The sequence below is a fragment of the Erithacus rubecula genome (assembly GCF_903797595.1).
Source record: "Erithacus rubecula genome assembly, chromosome: Z".
NCBI lineage: Eukaryota > Metazoa > Chordata > Aves > Passeriformes > Muscicapidae > Erithacus > Erithacus rubecula.
This window is the reverse complement of record NC_136661.1, coordinates 23774571-23794525: the sequence shown is the minus strand read 5'-3', so window position 1 is coordinate 23794525 and position 19955 is coordinate 23774571. Positions and strand designations below refer to the sequence as shown.

At 51.8% G+C, this 19955-nt stretch overlaps 1 protein-coding gene across 5 annotated transcripts in view; it reads left to right on the top strand.

Moving 5' to 3' along the window:
* Positions 1-18984, top strand: part of RUSC2 (RUN and SH3 domain containing 2) — a 41555-nt gene extending 22571 nt beyond the window's left edge. For 2 of the 5 annotated variants that reach the window (XM_079329906.1, XM_079329905.1), the window contains exons 2-12: positions 1771-3846; positions 6053-6835; positions 7317-7517; positions 8729-8872; positions 9767-9843; positions 11859-12033; positions 12712-12817; positions 13819-13865; positions 15347-16322; positions 16881-17054; positions 17362-18984. In XM_079329906.1, the coding sequence (XP_079186032.1) occupies positions 1878-3846; positions 6053-6835; positions 7317-7517; positions 8729-8872; positions 9767-9843; positions 11859-12033; positions 12712-12817; positions 13819-13865; positions 15347-16322; positions 16881-17054; positions 17362-17542 (4833 nt within the window). In that variant the 5' untranslated portion in view covers positions 1771-1877 and the 3' untranslated portion in view covers positions 17543-18984. The remainder of the gene's footprint in view (positions 1-1770; positions 3847-6052; positions 6836-7316; positions 7518-8728; positions 8873-9766; positions 9844-11858; positions 12034-12711; positions 12818-13818; positions 13866-15346; positions 16323-16880; positions 17055-17361) is intronic. The other 3 variants (XM_079329907.1, XM_079329909.1, XM_079329908.1) reach the window with 3 other exon arrangements.
* Positions 18985-19955: the final 971 nt, after the last annotated feature.

Sequence of the window (19955 nt, the reverse complement as noted above, 5' to 3'; positions counted from 1 at the left end):
TTGTAAGTCTGCTCCAAATCCATTATCACCCACAGTCACAAATGCTGGGGTAACGTAGCCACTGTGAATACCACTTTCTGGAGCCTGAAGGTCAGTGGTAGGGGCCCTGGAGCCCAGAGCAGGATCCCAGGATGCAATTTTTGGAGAGCAGTGATCACTAGGATGCTTGGATGAGTTATGGGATGTGTAATGCTGACCAAGGGTGCTTGGGCCAAGGTTTTCAGAACAAGTGGTAGATCTGTGAGAGCATTAGGTCATTTTTTAATCTCTCAGACTCATCCTGGATCACTGCTGTCTTTTGTAGTTTCTCCTTCTCCTTGCTGCTTTAGCTGCCCACCCATGCACTTGTTTGTGTTAAATTATCTAATCTGTAGAAGGGAAGGCAAGAGGAAAACCCCATCCAGACGTGCTGGAGCTGCTAGTAAGCTGGACCTCTGGGTTAGGTGAGGAGGGAGAAACAGGTTTGTCCTTTGCTCTCCCATGTCAAACCCTGGTGAACATCTACAAGAAAGATGAAGGGAGACTTTGGACACAAGCAGAGAGTGATGGGACAACGAGGGAAAGCTTTAAACTGAGAAATGGCAGTTTAGATTAGATATTTGGGGAAAACTCTTTACTGTGAGGGTGGAGAGGCACTGGAATGGATTACTCAGAGAAACTGTTGGTGCTCCATCCCTGGGAGTGCTCAAGGCCAAGTTGGATGGGGCTTTGAGCACCTGGTCCTAGGGAAGGTGTCCCTGCCCATGGCAGGACAGTTGGAACAAGACCTTCTTTAAGGTCCCTTCAGCCCAAACCATTTGTTACTCTTCTGGCTCTGAAAGAACCTGTTATTAACTGAACACAGGGAGAGTGAGGGTCTTAGTGCCCTGCCTGTGCAGTTCCCTGCTTGCATAGCTCCAGGGACTGTGGCAGACACACTGTTGGGAAGTGCAGAAGGTAATAAGTAGGTAAATGCCACAGATAATGTCGCAGAGAGGTGTGATTCCCTCCCAGACCACAGTAGGGACCAGACTGAGCTGAGGTTTTACCAGTGCTGTATGGGACCTATTTCACCAATGCCAGTGGCTCCCCATGGCCCCACTGAAGTTATCCACTCCTTTTCACTGGAGAGACCCTTGTGTACATAAGGAATTGCATACTTTGACATGTTCTCCTGGCACCATTAAAAGGGCTCAGGATCTCATGGAGTCTCCTGGATTTTGGAGAGGAATGATGCTTTTCTTTTCCAGTCTGCTCCTGCTTTCCAGTCTCTTCATGGATGTGTTTGTGTGTCTGTTGCAAGACCTTGCTGTGTTTGGTTCTTGAAGGAAAGTTCAGTGTATGTAAAATGAAGCAAAGATGTTCAATCCAGTGTGAGAAGAGAGGCTTCTCTCACCAGAGTGCAGTGCTTCACTTCAGACTGTTTTCCTGTGCTGTTTTCTTGTGTGCACATAGTGCCATCTGCAGTGAAGTCTTTGTTTGGCCCAAATCCTGTGCAGCCCTTTGGCCACTTGACTGAAATCAGTTACTCTCTTCAGAAAACTTTGAGAAGGGTCAGGTGGAATCACAAGTGTTGTCCCAGGAGCCTTCATGGAGGGTGACGTGTTTGTTTTACATTGTGATGGTTTGTTGCCCAGAAGAAGGACCTTGTGCTCAGGTACTTGTGTTGACAAGGAAACAGTCTGTTTGATCCTTGTCAACACATGACATCTTCAGTCAAACCAAGGATGCTTTAAAACATCACTGCCTTTCCCGAGAGGTGACTCCCTTTGTGATTTTGTCTCTCTGTAGGTATCTGAATTCCCTCATGAGAAGTGTCCTCTCTGCCTCTCATGTGCAGCCCTTCCTGTTCATGGGTGGTACCAGCTTCACTGATGCCCTGAAGAGTATTCCTCACCATGGATAGTCCACCCAAACTGACTGGTGAGACGCTGATTGTCCATCACATTCCCCTGGTGCATTGCCAGGTCCCCGATAGACAGTGCTGCTCCGTGAGCAAAAGGACCAACCCCTTCTGCCAGCCAGAGCTCAGCATTACACGGACCTCTGCCCTTCCAGACAGAGACCTGTCACAGACTGACTCCTTGGTGTACAGCAGCTTTCTCCAGACCTCTGAAACCTCAGCAGAGGCCTCAGACAACAAGGAAAGAAAAGCAAGGGAACTGATTGTCCCTAGTGTCAGTAAGCGGCACAACCCTTTCCTGCTGAGTGAGGGTGAAGATCTCAGTATTTTTGGGGATGACTTGGGTCAAAAATCTTTCCACCTTCACAACTCACTGGTTGATGGCAAACCTCCCTTCAATCTGCAAGATCTGGCCTTGCCCCCTTTCCACCTCCACGACTCCAACCACATTGTGAAATCCTGGAACATGGCCAGCCGGTCTGGTGTGGTGGATGGGCAAGAGGACAAACTCAGCAGTGACGACATCCAGAAGAGGAACAATGCCAACAGGTGCCACCAGGCCTCGGAGCGCATGGAGCTGGATGAATGCAGCTGCCATCGTGGCAGCTCCTCCAACTTCTCCTTCGACAGCGGTGACCAAGAGTGGAATCAGAACGCGGGTGAACCGCTGAGGAATCAGGATGCCCTGCACAGGACATGCAGTTGTTCCAGCTCAGAGATCCAGCACTGTCGCTGCTACAGTTCATCGAGTCAGTCTGAAGTGATTGACCAACAGATGGGCTACATCAGTGACTCTTCTTGCAACAGTTCTGATGGGGTCCTGGTGAATTTCAGTGCTCTCTACAACAAAATGAATGGTCAGTCTCAGTCCAACCTGAATTCAGCTAACCTGTCCTGTGACTCTTCCTTCTGCAGCCACTCAGACACAGGAGCTTTTTACCTGGATTTGCATTCATCGCCCACTGAATCCAAGATGTCTTGCGAGTCGCATAACCCAGAAAATTCAGGGAAGGTGTGTGGGTGTCAACACTCCTCCTCACCTGTCCTTGATGCTAACTGCAACTCCTACCATCTCCACTGTGAGCCTTGCACGTCAGAGAGCTCAGACCTCACTGCTTGCTTCCAGAGCCAAGCACGGCTTGTTGTGGCTACTCAGAATTACTATAAGTTAGTCACATGTGACTTGTCTTCCCAGTCATCCCCCAGCCCTGCGGGATCTTCCATAACTAGCTGCTCAGAAGACCAGACCAAGGGTAGCCCAGCCCAGCCCACAGAATACTATCTGTTCAGAAGGCCCGACCTGCGACAAGAGGAAGGCAATGTAGAGTGCAGTGAAGAGGAGCCGAAGGGAGAATCCAGCCAGAACATGATTGAGGGTCAGGTCTATGTCAATGTGTCACCACCGAACCTCAACACAAGCCGGCAGCGCTCCAGGAGCTACGATCAGAACCTGGACAGGAGTCCTGGCAGCAAGCTGGGCTCCTTGGAGCGCATGGTGAGCTGTCCAGTCAAGCTGAGTGAAAGCCCAGCAATACCCATTCAGAGCTCTCCCCCCAAGAGGGTGACATCGTTCGCTGAACTGGCTAAAGGACGGAAGAAGAACGGCACCTCCCCACCGTTCCGTTCTAGTGGTGATTCTTCCCTGGAGTTCTCTCCTATCCCTGAAACTCAGCGGGATTGCCCAACCTTCCTTGAAGAACGAGCTCGGCGCAGCCAGAGTCTTCCACCCATGCCCTTCATCCATGGCCTGAACCGGAGCTGCGAGGGCTTCTGTTTGAATCATGCTTTTGGGGACAGCCAGGCTTTGTGTTCCACCAAGGACTCGGTCTCCAGTGAGAAGGTCCCCAGTGGGCATGGGGCAGGTGAGCAAGCCTCTCTCTCCCTGCTGACGGAGGCAGATGCCAGCTTCTCGGGTGGCTCTGCCGGTGGCCACGGACTAAAAGATGTTAGAGCTCGAGCAGACGGTAAGGAGCCAAACTAGGCAGAAGGGAGAAATAAAAAGGAAGACAGCTCATTGGGATATAAGGGGAACAGCAGGGAAACATATATGGTGATAAGAGACCAGTGCTGGGGCAGTTTGGTTCCTGGTCTGGCAGTCCCTGGGACAGAGCCTTGCTGTGGTTTGTCACGAAAGCCTTTCAGTCTCACATCTGTGCAAGTGTCTTGTCCTTGTATTTCTAAAGCATCCTGAGGTTTTGTTCAAACCTGTCATGTTGTGTTAGCAGGGACATGGCATTAATACTGAGAGAATCTGTGCAGCTTGAAGGGTTGTATTCCTTCCAGGGTATTTACTGGGCTTGTTCCATGAGAATCACCTGCCCTTAGCTTCTAAGATAGAGTTAGGAAGATACTCAGCAGAATCATACTCACAGCTTTTCTTCATTGGAGTTACGTGGGGCAGCGGTGGAAAGGGAAGAGGCATAGCCAGCAGTCTCCTTTCCATGCGGGTGCAGGAAGCTCACACAGTTTCTTCTAGGACTTAACAGTGTGAGTCCTGCAGTCTGATCTGTATATCTCTGCGGGAATATCCTGGTCATGTCCTCCACAGTGCTGTGAGTTGCAGCAAAGGTTTCCAGAGAGAGCCACTGTCGCATTATCTCTGTAGGAAAGCCTGTAATATGTGAGTTGTTTTCCACCTTAGTATTGCTGTCACTTGTCCTCATGAGGAAGCTGTGAGACACTCCCTTTGGAGGAATAAAAAAGGTAAACACCCTTCTAAAATGCCTCTAACCAAATCACTGCAGTAAATAGCCCCTACTATGTAAAAAAATTGTGATGTCTTAACAGACTGTCTTCACTTAATGTTCTGAAAATGAGGAGGCAAGAACATGTCATTTATTGCCTGGCAGGGGTGGGACAGATTTTGGTCTCTGGAGGAAAAGTTTTTTAGTTATTGTCCTGTTTGTTGAGCCTTGAATGTGTACCTGGTGTGGGAAGGCAGTGAAGGCAGATCTCTGCTGGAAGAGGACAGCATGGTAGCAGCTCTCTTAGTGTAAGAGGGAGGGCTTGGAAGGAGCAGGTCCTGCTGAGGGAGGAGGGGGCAGACAGGAGCTTTCAGGGTAATATATCCCAGCAGTTGCTGCCCACCACCCTGATAGGGTCCCTCCTTTTGCTCTGTTACAGCCAGGCAGCCTTCAGGGCTGTGCTGGAAGCTTCTGCCTGCTGCTGGAGATGGGGTCATATCTGCCTTGCTCCAGCCCAGAGCAGCCTGCAAGCCTAGAGGCTCTGAGAGGGGCTAGAGTGAAAGCAAGCCCTGCTGAAAGCTGGCTACAGGGAGAAAAGTCTGGAACACCCCATGGCTGGTAACACCAGGGCCAATGAGGGATCTCAGTCAGCCCCAGTTCTGTGTGTGTTTTGCACTGAATGCACAGTGTGTCACACTTCAGATGTGTCCCTCAGGATATTTGTGGCCCCATCAGGAGCTGGAGGCATGTACACATGTAGATCAGCCCACCACACTCCTGCAGGACACTCTAGTACATGATTAGCTGGAGCAGACTGACGCTTACCTGGGTTGGAGGCAGGATGCTGGGAATGTCTGTTTAGGTTTGGTAGAGGCAGGGGGATGAAGGAAGCTCTGTGTTCCAAAGTGAGGACAGTGACAGGAAAAATAAGAAGAAAAGACAGGGAAGGAGAAAGAGAAGCAGGCAGCCTTTGCAACAGCACAATATATTGCCTTGCGGGATGCAGAGCTGCAGTGCTATTGCATGTAATGCTTGTGCTGGGCTGTGCAAGTCTGCAGTGCTTGTGGAGGGCACAGTCCTTTTTGATGACAAATCTGACTGTGCCACGAAGTGCTGGGCCTTGACTTTGTGGTACAGCTTGAGCAGAGGCAGCTCAAGGGCAGGCACCTGACCCCATGGCTTTGTGCAGTTGAGAGGACATGAGATTGAGAAAATACGAGGCTGGTGACTCTAGCAGGACAGACAAGGTCCTGGTATGGTGCTCTGCTCTTCCAGACAGCTGGAAGGTCTGCTCTTGGGACCTCATATCTTTTATCTTACCAGCTGTGCAACCAGTTCAGACTTCAACTGCTCTGTAACTGGCCTCTAGCTCATCCTCTTCCTCCTGCAACAGAGAGCACATTCCCTTTTGCCTTTATTCTGCTTGGCTGAGGATAATGGTTGCACTGTCCATCCTCATCCTTTCTTCCTCTTTCTCTCCCTGAAGGTGGTGGTGCAGACAGCAAGCCTGTGGTACGCTACAGCAAGGACCAGCGTCCCACGACTCTGCCCATCCAGCCCTTTGTTTTCCAGCACCATTTCAGCAAGCCACCCAAGGCACGTGCCCTGCACAGCCATTTTGCCTCCAGCCTTTCCCAGCTCTACAGCTTGTCCAGCAACCGGCCTGCCAGCCAGCAGATCTCCAGTTCCCAGTGCTCGGCCTTGGCCAGCTCGGCGGAGCAGGCGCTGGCGGGGAGCCAAGGCCATGGCACGCTCGTGACCCAGCGCTCGGCAGACGGAGCCGCCTCGCGCGGGGATGGGGGCGTCAAGAAGCCCGGCCCCGAAACAACCCGCCCGTCCCCGCTGGGCAGTTACTCCCCCGTGCGATGCAACGTGCCTTTCTTCCAAAGCGTGGACTCGTCTTCCTCGCCCACTGCAGAGAGAGCTGAAGACTGCCAGCCCCCCAGAAGCAGGTCCTGCCCCATCTCTGCTAACCTGCTTCCCACAAGGTCATCCCCTGCTGTCAGTGCCATGCAGCCCTCCAAAGCCACCAAAGCTGACACCCTGAGGCAAAAGGAGAACCCCAAGCTGATGCCCAAGAAGGAGGCTCCGCTGGAGCCAAGCCCACCCCTCTCCGAATACCGACTCCACAGTGGGTCCCTCCCGCCCCTCTCGGTGGGTGGCATGTCCATGAGCAGAGTAGGAGGCCATGCAGATTCACACTGGAGAAGTGGCAGTGAAACCAGCAGCTCTGGTCCCCTGAGCAGCATGGGAATACGGCCTGTCAATGGTAGGTATCCATCCTCCAGGGCGTGCTGGTCTGGAGCATCTACAGCTCTCTGTAGCTATGGCTGTTCTCTATAGTACCACCTATTTCCTATAGCCACAGACCAGGAAAAAATTGCATCTGGATGCTGCAGGAAGACCTTTACTAAGAGCATGTCCCTCCCATCCCAACTCCTACATTGTGTCTCTGGAGAGAGCAGTGTGGGCTGCTGATCTTACAGCACTCCATGTCAGGTGCTTGCACCCCAAACCTGCTGCCTCTGTGCCTTCAGCCACAAGGGCACCCAAGCTCCTGCCCTGCTTTGCCAGGCAGTGACCTTCACCTGTCTCCATGTGCATGTGCTAATGTCCTGAAATGCTGCTGGACCTCTGAGTAATGTGCTGTCTCTGTTTCTCTGCCCTCCATCTCTCTCTTCCTCTCTCTCCCATTTCCCTTCCGCACCCTCCCGTGTTCTCTCCTCGTCCTGTCCGGTGCTCACTCCCAGCGAACCACCTCTCCCCCCAAGCGCTGAAGTGGCGGGAGTACAGGCGGAGGAACCCCCTGGGTCTGGACCGCGTTTCAGGGCTGCCCAGCTTAGCGGGCAGCCTGGACAGAAGGCAGCAAGAGCCTCGGCTGAACCGGGGCAACCCCATCTTTGAGTTCCCTGGCGCGCTCAGCACCAGCCATTTCCACTGCAAGCTGAACGGTGCGCACCGCCTTTCTGCGGGAGGGGTCTTGGGAGGTCACCTTGGGACTCAGGCTCAGTTTCCTTGAGGCTCAGGTGAAGCTTGGATTCATCACTGCTGTTCCTGCTCAGAGCAGGAGGGATAATACATCTGTTCACAGTGGGGCTGGAGGGTCCAAGAGGAAGGTAAAAGTTGGTTCACTGGTTCAGATCTTTGTGGAGCCTTTCTTCTCCATGAGGTGAGAGCAGTCAGGTCCAGCTCTGAGCTGGGTTGAAGGGCAAAGTGAATGGCCCAAGAGCCTGCTTAGACCTCAGTAAGTGCTCCTGGACTATGGATAACTTGTAGTTTGTCTCACAGAGGAGTTGGGGCCCTTGGAGATCTCAGTTGTGTGCCCCATGGTGCCTGACCATCTACCCCAGCCCAGACAATATGCTGGGTGCTGATTTGTAGATTCCATGAGGTTGTTGGAAACACTAAAGACTGTTACAGGACTCTGACCTTCTTAAGGTCTTACTTGTCCTCCAAAACCTGTGCAGGAAGGGCTGATGGGAGCAGGCTGCTTCTGACTGAGCCTCCAAGACTCGTGTGGGGAGAGCAGTCTGGTCTGACTGTGGGAGGACGAGCATTCTACAGGCTAGCCTCAAGCCATGGAGGAATTCCTCAAAGCCTTACTCCTCACTCCACCAACCCAAACAGTTTCTCCATCTTTCTTCAAGGGAAAATACACTTAGCACACAGTCAAGCAGATGGAAGTCACGCACATGGGAGAATGCCTTTGGATGTCACCCCTTGAAAACAGAGGCCATCCCAGAGAAGAGGCAGCAAACATGCAGTTTCTTGTCTGTGGATGCCTGTGTGTGACAAATAATAATTTTCTCTGTGCTGACTTCAGATCCTGCTTGCAGCAGCACAGGCAGTCTGGAGCAGAAAGGTTTCCCTTAGCCCCAGCCATGAGACTGAACCTCCCTCAGCATCTTCCAGAGCCCATGGGCCCCCAGTCAAGCTGGAGGTGGACATTGGGTAGGCCATGGGGAATCAATTGTACTGGCACACATTGCAAACCACTGCTGGGGTAGCAGCAAGTCTGTAGCCTTGCTGTCCCAGCAGAGGACAGGCTGGCATGAAGACTGCTGCTGGTGCAGGTTGCTTCTGGGAAAAGCAAACAATGTGGAAGAGGCTTTGTTGTGCAAGATTGAGGCTGATCCTTGTCCCCTCTGTCTTGTCCCTGCAGGACAGTCTATGAGGCAACTCCAGCTTACCTACAATGACTTTTTCCCTGACTACTTCTCGCTAGCGGAGAAACCGCCTGCTGAGTTCTGCCTCTCCCCAGATGGCAACACAGAGTCCATCTCCATCGACTTGCTGCAGAAGAAGGGTGAGCCCATGCATCTCTGCTGGACCGTGCAATATGCTTGGAGTGTGCTTGAGCTGCTTGCCCCAGGAAATATGATTAGAAAGCTTTTTAGGTGCACAAGAAGGGGCAAAGAGTGCAGACAGGCCTAGTACTGTGATCTTAAGGCAAGGCATGCTGCCACCCCAGGCTCTATATACAAAGATAGGCCCATGTGTGTCTGTATGACATTGCAAATGCGCTCACCTGAGATTTTGTAATTCAGGTTAAAAGTCTATTCAGTCCTACATAAGTAATATAAAGTTGTATCAGTTATATAAAAAAGTGGGAGAAAGGACTCTAGAGCAGGACAAGAAATGGCTGTGCGGGGATCCATGCTACAGGCAGGGTGGCAGGATTTGACAGCTGAGTCATTAGCATCTCGGAGGCCAGGGATGTGCAGAAAGGTTCCCATGTCTTTGCCAGCTACGTGCTCATGATTACCAGGTTGCAGCTTTCCCTTCTGTTTCAGTTCTGTTCTCACATTATCGTGGTGCAGATGGCAGATTACACACCGCTGGCTTGTAACTGAAAGTCATTACAGAACCTGCCAAATGCAAGGCTTCTGTCCTGCCATCCTGTGGCATCAAGGCAGCCAAAGACATATTGCCTCAGATCCGATCTCTGCTGCCTCAGGGCATGGGGTGTCCCTTGGGATATTGACAGGTTGTCCTACTGGCAGACTGATAGGTGAGTGCTGGAACCAGCAGGGAGAGTTTTGGTGAGGATTTAGGAGAGTCTCTGCATGTTTTTTGGCAGAGAGGGCCTGTGTATAGACATGGGCTTGCAGTGCCCCTGTCTGATTACTTCAAGGAGTGTTTTGTAGAGTGTGTCCCAGCAGCCCCTTGGGCAGCTCCTTGACCTGTTGTTTCCCTCTAGGTCTGGTGAAGGCTATCAACACTGCTGTGGACCTGATTGTGGCTCATTTTGGAACCAGCAGGGATCCAGGGGTGAAGGTATGTCTTGCATCCAACTCCATTCTGAGTGGCACACAGAGTACAGAGCAAGATTGCCTCTCATTCTCTTCCAGTCAAAAACTACAGGTTGTCTAACAAAGGCAGGAGTACCAAAGACAAATCAAAGGTGATGGCACACCGTACAGCAGAGAGTAAATCTCTGACAATTCCTGCTGCATGATGCAGTAAGTACATGTATTTAAAGGAAGATCAGAAAAACACAGGGAAGGGAAATTCACTGATATTTACTAAATACACAAGAATAATGTCCAGCTTAGTCTCTGAGCTGGAAGTAGTTGTAGGCTGTGAAAGTATAAAGGGCAAGTATTATATGTGTGTTTGTTCTGGCTTAACTCTTTCTTGTGTATTTACAGCTCTTTATATGAAAGAACACCAGGCCAGCTGCCCTTCTGGTCTGATACAGCACATCAGCTCTTCTTTCTCACACAGTGGAGAGATGTGTCTCCCTCCTCCACGTCCCATGACTCTGGCCTGCACTGGTGCCAGGGCACAGTGCAATGTTCCCCATCCTTCAGCATCTCACAGGGCTTAGTAATGATAAACAAGTGCATCAGACTTTGCCATCTGGGGCAGTTGGTCACCCCATTGTAGCCCTTACCATGAATTCATTAGGGTATTTAGAGTACATCTGTGGGTCTGGCTGCCTTAGGCCTATGCTCCCTTCATTTCTCATTTCTGGAGTAACACAGAAGTGCATCTAGGTTGCCCTGGGGCTGGCTGTCTTTGGCCTGTGCTTCCTCATCCCCATTTCTGGAATAGCACAGAAGCAGAGCGATTTTGCTTCTGTTTGTACCAGGCATTGTTTGCAGTCCTGTGACACCCAGCATGTTTGTGGTGCCTCTTCTCAATGCTGAATGCTCTGCTTCAGTCAGGCAACTCTGGGCAGCAATGTGACACTATTTGGACAGGACAACCCCTGGCATGCCATCCCCAAGGTGAAACCTGACTGGGACAGATTCCAAAACCATTCAATCTTATCTCAGAGCCCAGTGTAATTTTCCCCTAATTATGGCTGTTGCTGATGAAGAGATTGCAGTGTGACATAACTGGAGCTGTTGAGATTCCCATGGCATTTTAGGGCTTCACTGTGAATTTCCAATTCTTGCAGCATAGGCTTGGGGAGTAATTGCAACATTCCCCCATTACTTTGCTTTATCAGCCAATGCTGTGTTTTTAACCTTGGGTTTCTTTATGCATCAGTGTGTCAGGGGCTGAGCATTCACCTGTCAAAAGGCAGCATCCATCCCTGCTGCTGCCGTGCTCAGTGGATCTGACAGGATTATTCCTGAGCCAAGTTCAGTTTCAGTTCAGGGCTTTTTTGAACCAGTGCCAACTGGTCAGTATAATTCCAGCTCAGCTGGTAAAATCTGTGCCCTGAACACCATTGCTTGACCCATTTGGATAGACCCCTTGGCAGCTCAAAGACTGTAAGCAGAAGAATGTATCCCTGCTGCGCTGGTGCTGGCCTCTTACATGCTTCCTCTTCACCTCAGTCTGAGCTCTGGCCATCGATTTTTCCCTCATATTTTATTTTTAGTAACCCCTAGGATTTAGAGCTTGACATGTCACTAAGTGTTCCTTAACCCCTCACTGCTGGTAGTTCTGGCTTGGTGCTTCCTGCTCCAAAATTAGGTACAAAAAATCTACAGCAGCAGTAATATCCCCAACTCTTTTCTTCCTCCAGCAGGAGAGCCTTGTTATCTCTATTGGGAGAACCAGGCATCCTTTCTAATTGGGATATCCACTCCCATAGCTAGGATATTCTTTTTTCAAGTTATTGCCTCTTCCCAGCCTAGGGAAGAGCTTGCAGAGAGCAATCCAGAACTGGTGTATGAAGCATCAGGAGTGAAAGCAAAGACCCTGCATGTTCAAGGAGGCGTTGAGCGTGGATGTTGCTTGCTGGGTGTCTGTACTTGGCAAGTGGGGCTGGACTGTTTACATGCATCTGTACCTTAAAAACACCAACACACTCACTGTTGTCTGTTATCCATTAGGCCAAACTTGGGAACAGCTCTGTGAGCCCCAATGTGGGGCATCTCATCCTGAAATACCTGTGCCCCGCTGTCCGGGACATTCTGAGTGATGGGCTCAAGGCTTATGTCCTGGATATGATCATTGGCCAGAGGAGGAACATTCCCTGGAGCGTGGTGGAGGCATCCACCCAGCTAGGTATGGATGTTGTGCAGCAGTGCCTGTGGTAGTTGTGGTTGTGAGGTACTGGGGAAGGTTGGCTCAGAGGATGGGAGTGCAAAACACCCATTTTCCTGCTTTGAAGCAGGGTGCACATTGACCATCTCTTGCAAGAAGGGAAAGACACTGCGCTGTTCTGCCCAAGTATTTATTGTCATTTCCCCTGAAATTTGCAAATTCTCCTGTAACAGCCAAACCAATAAAAAAGGGAGAAAAAAAACCTCCAACGGAATTAATTGCACATTGGTTTCTGCATCACACTGGGAAGCCTCATAGCTTGATCATGGTAAATCTTCAGCTCTGCAGTTATCTCTATGATTGCAGACACCCCAAATTATAAGCACACACCGCAATATTCTCTTCACATGCTAATTTGAAGCCAATGGCTGTGATTGTCACTGAAGTGTGGGAGGCAGGTCCCTGTGGTAATGAAACTGTCCCAGAGTTTTGGATTGGTGGTCTGGGATGGATCTCAGCCCATCTCCCGTGTTTTTTCTAAGTTCTGGTATGGAGTGAGCTCACACTGTCGTGGTGGAGAGGCAATGCACACAGACATGGACACCCAGACAACATCTGTCTTGCCTTGGTGCTCCATCCCGTGGGAAGTTTTGGCTTTTCTCACCGCAACTAATCTCAACCATTTGCTTCTCTCCATAGGTCCCTCTACAAAGTTGCTGCATAGCCTCTACAGCAAGATCAGCCAGTACACAGAGCTCACCAACCACACCATGAGGTTCAACGCGTTCATCTTCGGCCTCCTCAAGTAAGCAGGACCCCAGGAGTGGCTGCGTGTCCCTGTCCAGGGCTCGCAGCAGCTGTTGGTCCTTGACTGCAGGCAGGCACAGTTGACCATGAAAAAGCTTAGGGACAGGGGAAGCCTTGCTCCGAACTAGGCAAAGGAAGGAAGAAGCTGTAAGCCTCAGGGAACTCCTTTCAGGTCAGGACTGAGAATGAGTAACTGTAGCCAAGAGAAAAGCAGGGTCAGTCTGTTTTAGCCCAAAACATGAGGTGAGAAAACTCTGTGTCTCCAGTTTCATTGGAGGTTAGACATAATATATGCATTAATTACTCTCAGAAATTCCTCTTTAAACCACTGTTTCCTGGAGCTTCAGTGGATCTCAAGGCATGAGGCTCTGAAGGAGAAATTGCCCTGGTCCAGGACTGCAGACTGACCCTTCTAGTTTGGATAAGGAGTGTGCACACTCTGCTGTGTTTAACAGTGGAAGGCAGTGGTACGTTTCTGTGGGTGAAGGGATAAGCCCTGCTCCTCTCTTGTGGTCAGCAAGAGCTCTGGCAGTGGCAACAGAGTTTCCAAGATCTCCAGATGCTGCATAACTCCTCCAGGCAGGAACAAGCTTTGCCCTGCTCTCCCCACACAGGGCGACCCAACTCTCCCCCATGGCACAGGATACTGGCATATTTTGGGCTGAGCCACCAGCACAAATCTTAGCTTTGCAGATCATTTGCCTCTGAACAAAGCTCTATCAAGGACACAGGAGCAGAACAGTGAGGAATCTTGCAATGGCTGTTCAGGGTCACAGCTGCACATGTAAACCTGTGTTTGATGTTCTGTGACAGGCTGGGTGTCTGTGATCAGGGCATGCTGACAGGGCTGAGCTACTGTCCTTTCCCTGAGGTTCACAAGCTCATGCTTTGTAAATGCCCTTTTCCAGCCATGCTTCTTGTGGCAGAACAGCAAGGATGAATGGGGCAAACAGATTTTCTCTGTTTCTTTCTTACCTTGCTAATTTTCCATTCCTGCAGTATCCGGTCCTTGGAGTTCTGGTTCAACCACCTTTATAACCATGAAGGTAAGAGCCCGAAGGCTGTGGGCGGCAGTGGGAGCCAAACTCTGCACACAAATAGAGCATGGGATAGAAATGTGTTTCTCCTGTTCTCTCTCAGCGTGGGCTGCTCCTCTCTGCCCTGAGGTGAAGGACTAAGCTGTACACAGTCTCAGTGTACCAGGGAAATCCCAGGTGGAAGTCCAACACCATGCAGCTTCTTCCACCTGAACCTGGACTTCCATTCTCCTTCCTGCCTGCAGCTATTACCCAAGGCTGTCATTACAGATCCCTCAATCTATCTGCAGGAGATCAGATCTAAGCTTGCCCAAATTTCTATGTTCCCTGCCAAGTGCCTGAGAATTCTGCATGCCTGGAGGTGGGCACACTTACCTGAAAGTTTTTGGGCATGGACAATAGGAAGACATGGAAAGGAAAACCTGACATACAAAAAGCAGATTTGACCAAATGTATCTATTTTATGGTGGAGTGGAGTGGAGTGGAGTGGAGTGGAGTGGAATGGAATGGAATGGAATGGAATGGAATGGAATGGAATGGAATGGAATGGAATGGAATGGAATGGAATGGAATGGAATGGAATGGAATGGAATGGAATGGAATGGAATGGAATGGAATGGAATAGAATGGAATAGAATAGAATAGAATAGAATAGAATAGAATAGAATAGAATAGAATAGAATAGAATAGAATAGAATAGAATAGAATAGAATAGAATAGAATAGAATAGAATAGAATAGAATAGAATAGGGTCTATGCTTATCCTGGCTTTCTGAAGCAGAAGACAACCACCTATTTCAAGCCATCATTAAGAGCTGGAAGTGTGAGCAAAAGCTGGGGCTGTCAGGGTGATGAGAGCTAAGAGGAAGGATTGGAGGTAAGGTGTAAGTCCTGTCTGTGGTGTAGATTTGTTGTCTTGCTGGGCTAGGGCCACAAATCCCATTCCCAGCTCTCTCCCTGGTCGTGAGATAAAGCAGGACACAGGGGTAGTGTAGATGTGGTCAAATCAAGTGAACAATTAGTGCTAGAGATAGAAAGGCTAATTCATTCTCTGCTAGGACTCACAGTACAGGTTCCTGGAAAGACTCTATTCAGCTGTGCCTGACACCTCTATCTTCAGGGAGCTGGTACTGGCCATATCTGCAGCTCCTTATTCATCTCCAGAAGTTGAAGAATAGGATTTTCACATGTGCCAATGCTTTTGTGCTCTTTATTCTCATCTGACTTCCATGACATTTAGTAACAGAGGTCATCTGGGTTTATAGTCTGCCAGGCAAGTCCTCGCTGCAGGTACAACTGCAAAGCTCTGTCTGGGCCAGTTTGCTTTGAGAGGTTCACAGAGCATCTGGTGCTCCCTGACCCAGGCCTGAGCCTCACACTTTGACCAAAAACTGGTGTCTATGTCATTTCCTCATAGCTTCAGCAGCTTTGTGGTGGCTTGGCAATGAAGGCAAGAGTGTTTCTTCTAATCGATGTCTGTTTTCCTACAGACATCATCCTGGCACACTACCAGCCAGTGGGCTTCTTGTGCCTGTCTCACAGTGTATGCCAGCCTCTTTTTGAGGAGCTCCTGCTCCTGCTTCAGCCTCTGTCCCTGCTGCCCTTCAACCTAGACCTCCTCTTTGAGCACCACCTGATGCAGATGGGCAAAGAGCAGCAGCAGCAAAAGGAGCTGCTGCGTGTGAAGCAGGACCTGCTGCTCTCCGTTCACTCCACCCTGCAGCTGATGCGGACCCGGGGCAGCAGTGAGGATCCTGATGGCTGCAGCACTGTCCCTGAAACATGCCAAGGGGGTGCCAGGGATGATGACATCTCACCAGGGCACAGCCCACAGCAAGCTGTGAGTGAGAAGAGGGTCAAGGGAGTGGGGGCCTCCTGTGGAGAAGGTGAGAGAGAGGAAGAGCAGAGCAAGATGCAAGAGAGCATGTGGGATGGGAAGAAGGACAAGCAGGCAGGCTGGTGGTACCAGCTCATGCAGACCTCTCAGATTTACATTGAGAGCTCAGCTGAAGGCTCCAAGTTCATCCGCTCTGAGAAGAAGAAGGCAGCTTTGAGTCCTGTGCCCAGGCCAGTGCAGACCCACAAGGCACCACCTCCCCGAGAAGGGGTGGTGGAGGGTGCAGAGGCTTGTCCCATTGCTGAGGGCACCTTGGAGGAGAGGCCTAAGGCAGCCAGCAAGCCAAGTCCTGAAGTCATGGAAGAGCCCGTGGAAAAGCCCCAGCAGGTCGTGGTCGGCGAAGAGGTGAAGGAACGGAGCTGGCCCTTCTGGATGGGCAGCCCCCCAGACTCTGTGCTTACAGAGCTAAAGCGCAGCAAGGAGAAGGAGGCTCAGCAAAGGGTGGGAGCAGCAGCAGCAGCCCCCCAAGAGGACAGCAGCACCAGTGCATCAGAGGGCAGCCAACCCATCAAGTGGGGACACTTGTTTGGGTCCCGGAAGGTACAAAAAGAGCCCAGGCAACCAAACAGGTAAGGGCAGGAGTGGTTTGGGGCTGAGAAGGGCTTGTTAACCTGGAGAGTGGCAGTAAAGGTGAAAGTCAGGCCAAGAACTGACTGCTGGAGTACACCCTGGTGGTACATCAAGGGTTTGGACCCCTGCTCAGTCCTGCCAGCCTGCCTTAATTCCTCCCATATCCTTGCTCAGTCCATCTCACAGGCTCTTCTGCCTGAGCCCTACCACTGCCTTGGCATCCAAACCCTGCTACATGGCCCCATCATCACCTCATCCCTCCCAGAACCACATGTTGAGAACAGAACATGGAGCTATCCCTGTTGCTTACAATAGGTGTAGGGGAGGTTGAAGTTGCCCCCAGCTGCTGAGACCTCTCTGCACTACCTCTCCCTCTACACACCCTTACTGCTCCTGAAAATTTGTGCTCTTCTCACCTGGAGACCTGAGCCACTGCCCAGCAGTGCCCTTTGTGCATGAAGCCATACCTCTAAGGTGTGACCTTGCCATGAGAGCTGCTGCTCTGTTTCCCCGGGTTCACTTCTCTGCCACTGACTGCTTCTGTCTCCTTTTTCCAGGTTGCCCTCTGGCTGGCTGAGCTTGGACAAGTCTGTGTTCCAGCTGGTGGCCCAGACAGTTGGGGCTAGCATGTGGCGTGAAGCAGCCCCAGAGCCAGACCCTCCCCATCCAGAACCACCCGAGGCACCTGCTGTGGCACAACCAGCTGGGGCCGTGTCTCTTCACCCTACCTGGTGAGTGACACCAAGTGGACAATCCTGCAGGTGCTAGAATGGGTTGGGTTGAGGGTGGCACGGCTCTAGCTGTTGCAATTTGCCTGGCACCTTTCACAGTCGTGGATCAGAGGATGGTTTGGGGCAGTGATGCAGTTTGTGCATCCATCCACCATGAATCTGCAATCTGCAGGTGATGGGGAGCTGGGGGGGCATCTGGGAGCCTGCCTAGGGAGGGAAGCAGGAGGTGTTTTCCTCTCTCCTGTGGGCCTGTGATAGTCCCTGGGAGTCCTGATGTGAGCTAACCCTACTTTCCTTCTGCCTGCAGTGAGGTGAAAGCTCTTTGCCATCACATTGCCACTGAGGCAGGACAACTGAGCTTCAACAAAGGGGATATTCTGCAGGTCATCTCCAAGGTGGACGGTGACTGGCTGCAGTGCAGCCTTGGCTCTGAGAAGGGACTGGTGCCCATCATGTACGTCACCCACCCTGAGGACGAGGACTATTGACACGTTTGGGAGGCCAAGCACAGTTCGGTGGGCTGCTGAGGCTCCTCTGGGCCAGCCTACCCTACCAGAGGAACAAACACAGCTTCTTGCTAGTTTCTTACCTTTCCTGCCATTACAGAATACAGTAACCGTAGGTGATTCCTTCTTGCTCCTCCTTGTGCAGCTGCCAAAGGCCAACTTAGCCCCCGGGCTCTTCTGCAAGCTGCACCTCGTATTGCCAGGCATCGCCATGCATGCAGCCACACCAGGGACCGCCGGACTCCCCCCTCCGCCCCACACTGTCTCCAGCACCCACAGGCCATGGACTTGTACCCTACAGAAACCCAAGCAGTCCCTGCCAGGGCAGCGCTGTCCCACTGCCCAGCTGTTGGATGCTGGGGGATGCAGGATGCTGGCCGTCCCCTCCCTGGGGGTGGCAGAGCAGCCTGCAGCCTTCCAGCACCCCCAGCACCCTCAGCCACAGGGGTGAGAGCACCCTGCATTGGCAGGGCCCCTGCGAGGCTGGGCTGATGGCTTGTGTTTATTGGGGCACTGCAAGGTAGGCTCCCCCACACTGGAGCATCCCTGTCCTAGTGTGCTCTAGTGGTTCCTGGTGGGCTCTACTGGGACAAGTGTCCTGGCAGTGGCATGCTGCAGGGCTGGGCTGTGAGTGGCCACAGCGAGGGGAGGGGGACAGGGTAGGTGTGTGAGTGTGGAGCAAAGGGGTGCGTGGGGTTGTGAGGAAGGCACAGGGTTGTTCAGTGTTATGTAGGTTCGGGATGGGTAGTGCCACCCCGTGCAGAGATGGGTGCTTTGGGGGGAGGCCCTGTGCCCTCCACACTGAGCAGGGAACCAGTGCCTGGAAAGCCCTGGGATGCTCAGTGTTGGGGGGGCGCCGGAGGGGAGGGAATGAGGGCAGGGTCCCGGACTGGGCTAGGGATTTGGGGGCAGTGCTCCCAGCAAGTAGATTGGGGGTGCTCCTAGAGGGAGCTGGGGAGCCTGGGGAGGGAGGGAGGGAGGGGTGGAGCTCCCTTTGGCACAGGGTTTCTGGTCTTGCTGAGCAGTGCTGTGGGGTGGGGGGGATAAGTGTTGTGCACAAACACAAGGGGATACTGGAGGTCTGGGGTCCTTGGTAGAGGCAATGCCAGTCAACCCCTTCCTTGCCATGTTCATGCCGCCTGCTGTAGTGGGGATCTTCACCTGCCTGTCAGGTGGGGAACAGTGTTAATGAAAGGCCATGCCAGTATTGGTGCCATGGCCGGCTTGACGCTGTTCACAGCATCGTGCCTGGGCTGGCTTCACCATGGCAAGGGGCCCTGGTCTTGCTGGGTTACCTCCTGCTTGTACATCGCTTAGCGGATGTTGCACCGTGTTTAATTTGTATTTCCCTGGTAGAATGAGGTGTCTCGCCTTTATTTATTTCTTTATTTATGATGCATATTAATAAAAAAGGTGCTGATTGAGCTCCCTGCTACCCAGACTTGTCATTTCAGGGCATCCCTCTGAGGCCTCTGTGGGTTACCTGTGCTGGGACACTGCACTGCAGGTTCCTTCTGCGTTCACCAGAGCCTACACCAGACCTGCAGGAGGGCGTGGGCTGCCCTCACAGTCAGAGCTGTCAGCTCAGGCCTGACGGGTGGGGGAGTGGGCACTGCACATGGTGTCTTGGGGAGGCAGGGCTCTTGGGGGTTCCTTGTGCGTTGCTTGCAGGGACCCAGGCAGGTTTCAGACAGAAGATCACACAATCTCATCCTGGAATCTGCTCCTCTTGGGTCATGGGAACATGAAGGTGAAGGAGAAGTTGCGGGCTTGTGGGCTGGGACCCATAGCCTGGGATAACCTGGCCATGACTTTCAGTGGCTGTGGGTCACTTACAAGGAAAGACTCCAGGGGCTCTAAACTTAGACTCAAAACAATCATTTGGCCTCCAAGTCCACTATGAACCCCAAGAGCCATGTCTTCTCTTTCCCTCTCAGCATCTCAAAGGGAGAAGGGAAGAACTCTGCTTGTGAATCCCACCTTCATTGCAAGAATACTGCTATGGAGTTTGTTGCATCCACATGGACAAATGAGCTGCGCATGTGCAGTGCATCAGAACTGCTGAAAAAGCCCACAGCTGCAGCAGCATAAATCCCTGCTCTGTCTGGGAGCAGCACAGAGCAACCAGGGCCTGTGCATGAGCTGCTTTGATTAAGCTCTCAGAGAGGGCAATGGTCAGGGCTGTTTACAAGTTCCATGGAGCAGGCTGCTCTCCCTGCATGCACCAGCTGGCCCAAATGAGGAAGGGGACCATGTGCTGGCAAACAGTCCCCCCAGGGTGCTGAGTCAGCCCTGGGGCAGGAAAGGGGATTTCCAGCTGCCCACATTGTGGGGACTGACACTGAGCAGCTCCCAGGTTCTCACTGCTGGGGAAGCCTTGGATGCAGGGGAGGCA